The following is a 9,878-nucleotide window of genomic DNA, read 5'->3' as shown; positions in this document are numbered from 1 at the left end:
TCTAAATTGGATCCAATGATATGTTCATTCACACACTGCAGCCTGACTTATTATTGGAACAGACACTGTGTTTGTTCCTCTCAAAGTGAGTGAATCCTTTGCTGTTTCTCCTCTGGGCCCCATCTCCACTATTATTGTCTGATTGTCCCACTGAGACTCTCACTGTTATTATTGGACAATCAGAGAGTCAGCCTGAGCCTGTGGCTGCTCTCACGATCTGTAACCGTCACAATGCCCGGGTGATTGACGGCAGCTCCCGATAGGAAGAGGGGGGCGGGTCTGGAGGACCGACCGGGAGCGGCTGGTCCTCCAAACAATCGGAAAGATTGAGCGGTGGGGTCCGCTATGATTGAAGCATGCGCAGTGTGGGTAATGACAAAGCAGAAGGGCGTCTTTTTGAGATCCGAAATTGGTAAGTGGCGTTTAACAACATGTAGGGAGCGAGAGATCGCGGCGGTGGGCGAAAACGTTGTGTAAAGCTGTTGTAAGCCGCAAACCGCGGAAATATTGACGGGACCCAGTTTGTACCGAGCGGGGCTGCAGCTCCTCAAATTCGGCTCGGGGTAACGACCGCCATCTTTATTGGATGTGCATCAGGGCGCATGCGCGGTTGTCATCTTTGTCGGGGCGATGTTTCATTGAGTGGGAGGAGCTTGTTCCCCATTGTTCAGAATGGAGACAACTTGTCCATCAAACTGGATTCGTCTTTGAGTCCCAATGTCTTATTGATGATGCAAAGCGGTGGCAGAGATGGAAAGAAAAGGAAGCCAATCCTGCTCTCCAGATTGCACTCTCATTTCACTATCTCCGTGTGTTTCCTCCGGGTGCTCCGGTTTCCTCCCACAGTCCAAAGATGTGCAGGTTAGGTGGAGTGGCCATGCTAAATTGCCCTTAATGTCAAAATGGTTTGGGTGGGGTTACTGGGTTGAGGGGATAGGTTGGGAAGTGTGTATTTAAATGGAGTGCTCTTTCCAAGGGCCGGTGCAGACTCGATGGGCTGAATGGCCTCCTTCTGCGCTGTAAATTCTAAGATTCATTGGACATTCTGTCCCATGTGTCCAAAGCTCTGCAGCTCTGTTCAGTCACATGAAGACCCAAGGCAGAAACTCCCAACCCTGAGTAGACAACACCCTCAAATCAAGGACAAGAGGGTCACTGTGCAGCGGGGGGGTGAGCAGTCATCCTGGACCAGGAGGGGAGAATGTTGTGAATTTCTATCCTGGTCTGACAGTGATTAAATTTGGAAACTCCTTTTACAGGGGATTAGTAGGGGAGGATTTACACACCGCAAACTCAAACCAGGAGAAATATTTATCTTTCCTGAATTTCATTTCTGGACTGACAGTGATGCCTTTGTAAACTTCTTTCACAGGGGCTTAGAAAGGGGTTCGCAGACAGGAAACTCACAACCAATCCTCACATCAAATTCTGACAGCACCATTCGGACCTGGAGATTATCGACCTTTGTGTGTAAACATTGAGTTCAGATCATTACCACTCACTGTGTAAAACCTCCCCTGTAGATCTTGCTCACAATCATAAATCTGTGTCCCATAATCCTTTTATAATCTGCTATTGAACAGCTTTTCTTTATCTTTTGTACAGGCCAAGAGTCCACCCAAGATGGCTGCCACACACGTACCCATACACTCAGAGTAAAACAAAAACAGTTCTTTAGTCATCAGGTAGCTAACCCGTCTCCCTCCCCACCCCCTATATGTCTACATTGTGCTTCATAAAGAAAATCTCCCTTCACCCCAAACAGAAAAACAGATTTTATCAGAAAATATCAAAACTATATAGAGGAAATAACAACACCCATCCCATAGGAAACGTAGATCTTGTCCAATACAGATAACTGGACTCCAGTCCATGTTTTACAATGTTCTCCTCCTCCAGTGTCTCAAAATGGCAGTCTTTGCACTCCTATGCGAGCTGCAGCTTTGCCGGGTATACCATCCCGAATCAAACTCCTATCTTACACAGAGCAGCCTGAAGCTTATGAAAGGCCGCTCAGTTCCTCACCAGCCAGCTCCCACATCTTGGTGAATCCTCACTCGGATAACTGAGTGAATCCCTTCCCACACTTAGAACAGGTGAATGGTCTGTCGCCGGTGTGACTACGGTGATGAGTCCCCAGCTCACATGGGGATCTGAATCCCTTCCCACAGTCCCCACATTCCCATGGTTTCAGCAAGCTGCTGGTATCCTTGTCCCACTCCACATTGACGATCAGTTTATGTCTTGTCCCCACAGAGAGCATGTGTCCGGTCTATCCCCGCTGTGAATGGCGTAATGTTTTTTCAGACTGTGTGACTGGTTAAAGCTCTTTCCACAGTCAGTTCACTGGAACACTCACTTGAGTCGCGTGTGTATCGGGTATTTTTGCAGTCACACTGATCTTGAAAACCTTTTCCTACAGACAGAACAGACAAACATTTCTTCTTCCACATTCACAGGCCAATGATATGCTGGTCCTGATGAATGGAGTGACTCTGTTAAATCTTGATGTGAAGTTTGATTTGAGTTTCCATCTGTAAATCCTCCCCTTGTAATATCCTGTAAAAGGAGTTTACAAAAGTCATCACTAGGGGCAGTGGTTAGCCGAGGACCCGGGTTAGATCCCAGCCCTGGCTCACTGTCCGTATGGAGTTTGCACATTCTCCCCATGTCTGCGCGGGTCTCACCCCCACAATCCAAAAAGATGTGCAAGGTAGGTGAATTGGCCACGCTAAAATTACTCTTTAATTGGGGTAATAAGAAGAATTGGGTGCTCTAAATTTTTTTTGTAATAATTTAAATTAAAAAAATACAGCCATCACTGTCAGTCCAGGATAGAAATTCTGAACAGACAATTCTAGTTTCTCTGGAACATTTTGCCACATCCCACACACTCTCCCTCCTCCCTGGGCTGAAATCCAAACCCATCTCCCCATCTCTTTCCTCCACTCGCAGTTTTCTCCCTCCCTCTCCTCTGCCTGGGTTCAGTTCTCCTGTCTGCAGACTGACAATAAAATCAATGGGTCTTATTGAGGATTTGGGGCCTCCAGCGGGTGTTTGTGAATCTTCCCCGCCCACCTGCCAGGGTTTCCTTCCTTGCCAGAGATCACTGTCCTCATTAATGATTTGAGCCCAACCTGGAACCACGGTAAATCGCCCCTTAATTGGGAGAAAAAAAATTACGTGAAGGTTCATGACTCCACAAAGTGTTTTCAACTCCCCCACCCGTCTCCTTAACACAGGCATTGTCAAAGTCGGGGGCGCGACCCGCGGGTGGGTTGTGGGCAGGTGTCGGGAGGGCCACGGAGCCGTCCTTCACGGCGCTCCCAAACACGCAAATCCGTCTGCAACCCCGCAGCAGCCAACTTTTAATAATTTATTTACACACACAGTAAGATCTACTCATGCACAACAGTACTACCAACTAAACTATCTCTAATGCTAACGCCTATACCTAACTTCGGTGCCCACTTAGTCAGAGGAACAATGGCTGTTGTTTGGATCTGAGGCTGTTGGGTTCGAAGGTATACAGGAGAACAGCTAAGGTCGTCCGTCTGATAGCGAGCGTTGACCTTGAACTGGTGACGCTGGTGGAAGGGTCTCTCCGCTTCAAGAGCCAATTCCAAGAGAGCGATTCTCTTGTGGGGGTTCCTTCTTATACTTGGAGGGGCTTTGCGCGCTTTTAGGCGGGCCTTAAACTTAGTCCCAATTAATTGCGCCGCTTCTCGATCTTGACAAATGAAGGGGTGGGTGCCCTGATGGCTGGGCGTGTCTTAGGTGGCTGTTGGCTTTGCTTTGTTTGTGCTTTTTGGTTGGGGAACTGGCACTGGAATGTCTGTAATAGTATCGGTTACCTGAGTATCATTCCTTTGTTTCCCGGAGATGGGCCAACAATATGCTAATCGACCCATAGTTTCAATTCCATCTGGAAGCTGTTTCCCAAATATGCATTCAGGCGCTGTGTCTACTTGTTTTCTAGTATTGTCCACAGTTCCCTATGTTCTTTGCGAGCGTCCATTTTGTATTCTGGAAGTGGCCATCCCAGATGGCTAAATGATGAAGTGGAAGTCTCTTTCTCCAAGAATGGCGAATGATCCAACGATGGTTTCACCGCAGCTGTAACTTCAACCAAGAATGTCAGCGTTTTAAATCTTGATTTTAAACATTCCAAGTGCCTGCAGGTTGTATTAGGAAGCTTTATCAATTAACTGATTGATTTTTAAGTGTCTTTTATTTTTTAACATTTTTAATCGTAATGTTTGGGTGAAATGTGATGTAACTCCAATTTCTAGAGGATTAAAACATTTTCAGTTTCTGCATTTTTTTCCTGTGAAACTTTATCAAACAACCGCCCCCCCCCCCCCCCCCGAAGTTGTAAAAAAAAAAAGCCGGCTGTTGCCAGCGAATTTGCGCAATCAAAGATACAGAAGATTTTTTTTTTAATTCTATGTATTCTTCATGTCTGAAGGGAGGCAGAGAGTAGGTCACACCCCCTGAACATTGACATCACGGGCTTTGGATGCGATTGCGATTCCTCCCTTTTGTCAGCTGCAAACAAGGTAAGGGAAAATGGTGGGTCGCGAAGATCGGCCAGCATGGGTCGTCAAGGTCGGCCGGTGTGGGTCATCAAGGTCAGTCGGCGAGGGTCGCAAAGGTCAGCTGGCGTGGGTCGTCAAGGTCGGCCGGGTTGGGTCCCGAAGGTTGGCCGGTTGATTAAAAATGGATCCCCGGAAACAAAGTTTGAAAAACATTGCCTTAACAGGTTGACGCATTTATTTGACTGACAAAAAGCATGGTGCTTAGCACTGCTGCCTCACAGGGTCAAGGACCCGGGTTCGATCCTGGCCCTGGGTCACTGTCCGTGTGGAGTTTGCACATTCTCCCTGTGTCTGCATGGATCTCAGCTCCACAGCTCAAAGATGTGCAGGGTAGGTGGATTGGCCACGCTAAATTGCACCTTAATTGCAAAAAAAAAAAATTGGTTACTCTAAATTTATTTCAAAAAAGGATTGTCTCTTTCCTAATGTTCACAATTAAAGGGGTGGGTTTCCCAGGAGATGGCTGGCATTTCAGGGCAATTAAATTAATAATGGACAGAGATATGCCTAGTGTTGTTGCATGGTCCAGATTAGATATGTTATTTACAGTTTGTAATAAAGTAAATTTGTTATTATTTCTCATCTTGTAATAAAGGACCGTGGCTATGTTATAGATTTCCAGTCACCTCTTCCCTCAGAGGGTTGTTAGTCTTTGGATTTCTCTTCCACAGGGACCAGTTGTATCTGGGGGTCATTGAATATATTGAAGCACAAGTTTGACAGATATTTTATTGACAATGGAGTTAAGAGTTATGGGGAACAGGTAGGAAAATAGAGAGAAAGCTGAGATGAGGAGGGATTTATTCACTCGAGGATGTGGTGAAGCTTTGGAATTCTCTACTCCAGAGGAATGTGGAGCCTCAGTCATCAGGTATGTTAAAGGCAAATATTGACCGGTTTCTAGATATTGAAGATGTCGAGGGATATGGGGATTGTGTGGGGAAAATGGTGTTGCGATCGATCGGCCAAGGATCTCATTGAATGGTTGAGCAGACTCAGTGGGCCAATTGACCGACTCTTACTCCTATTCTAATCTCTGTGTCCTGGTCAGGAAGCAGTGAGCTGAGCTTGGATCTGTCAATCAACATGAATCAGCACGTTCAGGAGAATTGGGAGGGTGAATATTAGATACAGCAGAGTGAGAATGGAGGGAGAATGTGAGATGGAGATTTAGAGCTTTTTGAGAACAAGAGAGTAAATAATGTGTACTAACAATGATGACCGTTGTAAATTGTTTTTGAAGGATATTGGAAGAGGAGGAATTACAGACAGAAATCTCAAACATCATGTCTCGATGTGACAAACTCACTCGATTCCTTCTGATCTGAATATCATCGGGCTCTGAATATCATCGGCGAGAAGGAGAAATGTTTGTCCGATCTGTCGGCTTCAAAAGATTTTAAACGTGCATGTGATTGGAAAAGCACCAAGACTCACACAACACAACCGAGTGAATGAGTTCCAGTGAAATGAAAATGAAAATCGCTTATTGTCACAAGTAGGCTTCAAATGAAATTACTGTGAAAAGCCCCTAGTCGCCACATTCTGGCGCCTGTTCGGGGAGGCTGGTACGGGAATTGAACCGTGCTGCTGGCCTGCCTTGGTCTGCTTTCAAAACCAGCGATTTAGCCCTGTGCTAAACCAGACCCTAACTGACTGTGCAAAGAGCTGAAACCAGTTACACAGCCTGAAAAAACAACACACCGTTCACAGTGAGGAGAGACAGTGCACATGTTCTGTGTGTAGACGAGGCTTCCACTGATTGTCCAATCTGGAGAGACACGAGGAGACTCACAACATGGAGAAACCGTGGAAATGTGGGGACTGTGGGAAGGGATTCGGAGCCCCATCTGTGCTGGAGATTCATCGCCGCAGTCACACTGGGGAGAGGCCATTCAGCTGCTCTCAGTGTGGGAAAGGATTCATTGATTCATCCACCCTGCGGAAACATCAGCGAGTTCATACTGGGGAGAGGCCATTCACCTGCTCTCAGTGTGGGAAGGGATTCATTCAGTTATCCACCCTGCGGACACACCAGCGAGTTCACACTGGGGAGAGACCGTTCACCTGCTCTCAGTGTGGGAAGGGATTTACTCAGTTATCCACCCTGCGGACACACCAGCGAGTTCACACTGGGGAGAGACCGTTCACCTGCTCTCAGTGTGGGAAGGGATTCATTGATTCATTCACCTTGCTGAGACACCAGCAAGTTCACACTGGGGAGAGGTCGTTCACCTGCTCTCAGTGTGGGAAGGGATTCACTCAGTTATCTACCCTGCAGAGACATCAACGGGTTCACACTGGGGAGAGACCGTTCACCTGTTCTCAGTGTGGGAAGGGATTTAGTGATTCATCCACCTTGCTGAGACATCAGCGCATTCACACTGGGGAGAGACCGTTCACATGCTCTCAGTGTGGGAAGGGATTCACTCAGTCATCCAGTCTGCAGACACACCAACAAATTCACACTGGGGAGAGGCCATTCACCTGCTCTCAGTGTGGGAAAGGATTCACTCAGTTAACCAACCTACAGACACACCAGCGAGTTCACACTGGGGAGAGGCCGTTCACCTGCTCTCAGTGTGGGAATGGATTCACACAGTCATCTAGTCTGCAGAAACACCAGCGAGTTCACACTAGGGAGAGGCCATTCACCTGCTCTCAGTGTGGGAATGGATTCACACAGTCATCTAGTCTGCAGAAACACCAGCGAGTTCACACTAGGGAGAGGCCATTCACCTGCTCTTAGTGTGGGAAGGGATTACATAGAAACATCGAAAATAGGAGCACGAAGAGATCGTTTGGCCCTTGGCACCTGCTCTGACATTCATTATGATCATGGCTTATCATCCAACTCCATAGCCTAATCCCGCTTTCCCCTCCATCTCCTTTGATCCCCTTCGCCCAAAGTGCTATATCTAACTGCTTCTTGAAAACATACAATGTATTGGCCTCAACTATTTCCTCCAGTAACAAATTCCACAGGCTCACCACTCTCTGGTTGAAGAAATTTCTCCTGATCTCTGTCTAAATGGTCTGTCCTCAGACTGCGACCTCTGGTTCTGTACACTCCCACCATCGGGAAAATCTATCCTGCATCTACCCTGCACCTACCTTCGCTGCACTCCCTCTGGAGCAAGAACATAATTCCTCAGATAAGGAGACCAAAACTGCACACAATATTCCAGGTATGGTCTTGCCAAGGCCCTGTATAATGACAGCAAGATACTCCTGCTGCTGTACTCTAATCCGCTTGCGGTGAAGGCTAGCATAGCATTTACCTTCTTTACACCTGCTGTAGCTGCATGTGTACCTTCAGTGACTGGTGTACGAGGATACCCAGGTCTCGTTGCGTAGTCCCCTCTCCTAATCTATGGCCGTTCAGATAATAGTCTGCCATCTCATTTTGTTCCCTCATCTAAATAGTTAATATATAGGGTGGCACAGTGGTTAGGCCTGCTGCCTCACGGCGCTGAGGACCAGTGTTCAACCCTGCCCCGGATCACTGACTATGTGGAGCCAAGTTCTTCCTGTGTCTCCGTGGGTCTCAACCCCATAACCCAAAGATGTGCAGGGTCGATGAATTGGCCACACTAAATTGCCCCTTAATTAGAGAAAAGGAATTGGGTACTTTACATTTTTTTAAAAAATCATTAATATATCTTGTGAATATCTGGGGCCTGAGCACCGATCCCTGCGGTACCCCACTAGTCACTGCCTGCCAATTTGAAAAAGACCCATCCGTTCCTACTCTTTGTTTCTTGTCAGTTTTTTTAATCCATATCAACACACTGCGCCTAATTCCATGTGCTTTTATTTTACACACTAATCTCTTGTGCGGGACAAAAGCCACCTGAAAGTCCAAATATACCACATCCACTGGCTCCTCCTCGTTAACTCTACCAGTTACACCTTCGAAGAATTCCAGTAGATTTGTCAAGCATGATTTCCCCTTCATAAATCAATGCTGAGTCTGTCCAGTCCTGCCACTGTTTTCTAAGTTTTGTGGGACTGAACAGTAGCACTGTTGCTTTACAGCGCCAGGGTCCAAGGTTTGATTCCTGGCTTGGGTCACTGTCTGTGCGGAGTCGGCATGTTCTCTCCGTGTCTGTGTGGGTTTCCTCCGGGCGCTCCGGTTTCCTCACAGAAATCTCAAAAGACGTGCTGTTCTTTGATTTGGACATTCTGAATTTTCCCTCTGTACCCGAACAGGCGTCAGAGTGTGACGATTCAGGGCTTTTCACAGGAACTTCATTGCAGTGTTAATGTAAGCCTACTTGTGGCAATAAAGATTATTATTATAAGTGCTTTGCTACAAAATCTTTGACAATGGATTTGAGACTTTTCCCCACTACCGATGTCAGGCTTACTGGTCTATAATTCCCTGTTTTCTCTCTATCTCTTGTTTTAAATAGGTGAACTACATAAGGCACCCTCCAATCTGCAGGATTTGTTCCAGAGTGTATAAAGTCCTGGAAGGTGACCACCAATGCATCCACTATTTCGAGAGTGATGCACGATCAATGACCACTAAAGCGAGGTTGTAGTCCAACTGAAGGCTTTGATAAGCTAGATGTTTCCCCCAGCAGCTCGGGTACAGAAAGAAGGCTGCTGGGCGGCATGGGCTCTTATACCCACCTTACAGGGCAGAGCTACCATACTGCTTGACCAATAGGAAACATACAATATCTACCAATGGTGTTCCAGCATTACCAAGAACCGTAATACCTCTACACAGCCTACTACATTCACCCCCTGTTAAAAAAGAGTCCGGCGGGGGTGGTGGCTTGATATTACAACATGGTAACGTGGTAGAATTTATAGTTATGGAGGTACCATAAACCTCCGTACAGCGTTTTGTCTTATTGTCGTAACTATTTACAGATTCACAATTAACTATAGACGGCGCTGGTGGGGAAACCGGTTGACCTGAGAAGGGAGCGTCTGCGGGGTGCGACTGTAGGCGGGGGGCCTAGACAGGGCCGACGGAAGGACCGATCCTCCTGGGACGGGGGCACCTGTGGGAAGGAGGGTGGGACTGGTGGCTGGGGTGTGCGTGGGGCTCCGGCGGGCACCAGGCATCGCACGTGGCGTCCGCAGGACAAAATGGCGGCACCCGGGGGCCGCATGTGGCCCTGGAGGAAGAAGATGGCGGCGCTCGCTGGCCGCATGGGGACTGTGGAGAGGGTTGTGGTGGCGGTCTGCATTTGCCACCGGAGACCGCAGCGACCGCCCGGGCCTGGCATACCACCACGAAGTGGCCCTTTTTACCGCATCCCT

General features: G+C 47.6%; 1 protein-coding gene across 3 annotated transcripts; it reads left to right on the top strand.

The window, feature by feature from the left end:
• The first annotated feature begins 318 nt into the window (after positions 1-318).
• LOC140419554 (uncharacterized) lies at positions 319-9,600 on the top strand. 3 transcript variants are annotated; one of them, XR_011945860.1, is made up of 4 exons: positions 319-412; positions 4,469-4,559; positions 5,842-7,786; positions 9,014-9,600. XR_011945860.1 is itself a non-coding variant. In XM_072503446.1 (3 exons), the coding sequence occupies exon 3, from the start codon at positions 6,397-6,399 to the stop codon at positions 7,345-7,347; it is 951 nt and encodes a 316-aa protein (XP_072359547.1). In that variant the 5' UTR covers positions 319-412; positions 4,469-4,559; positions 5,842-6,396; the 3' UTR covers positions 7,348-8,902. The 3 variants fall into 3 exon arrangements, 2 of the variants coding, with proteins under 2 accessions (XP_072359547.1, XP_072359548.1); XM_072503446.1 differs by lacking the exon at positions 9,014-9,600 and having other exon boundaries at positions 5,842-8,902; XM_072503447.1 differs by lacking the exons at positions 4,469-4,559; positions 9,014-9,600 and having other exon boundaries at positions 327-412; positions 5,842-8,902.
• Positions 9,601-9,878: the final 278 nt, after the last annotated feature.

This window comes from Scyliorhinus torazame, chromosome 5 (assembly GCF_047496885.1).
Source record: "Scyliorhinus torazame isolate Kashiwa2021f chromosome 5, sScyTor2.1, whole genome shotgun sequence".
NCBI lineage: Eukaryota > Metazoa > Chordata > Chondrichthyes > Carcharhiniformes > Scyliorhinidae > Scyliorhinus > Scyliorhinus torazame.
Note: the sequence above shows the minus strand (reverse complement) of the source record. Positions and strands in the feature narration are given on the sequence as shown.

What these genes read in the sequence shown, in the direction of transcription:
- LOC140419554 (XM_072503446.1), top strand. Translation starts at nt 6,397, where the DNA reads ATGGAGAAACCGTGGAAATGTGGGGACTGTGGGAAGGGATTCGGAGCC.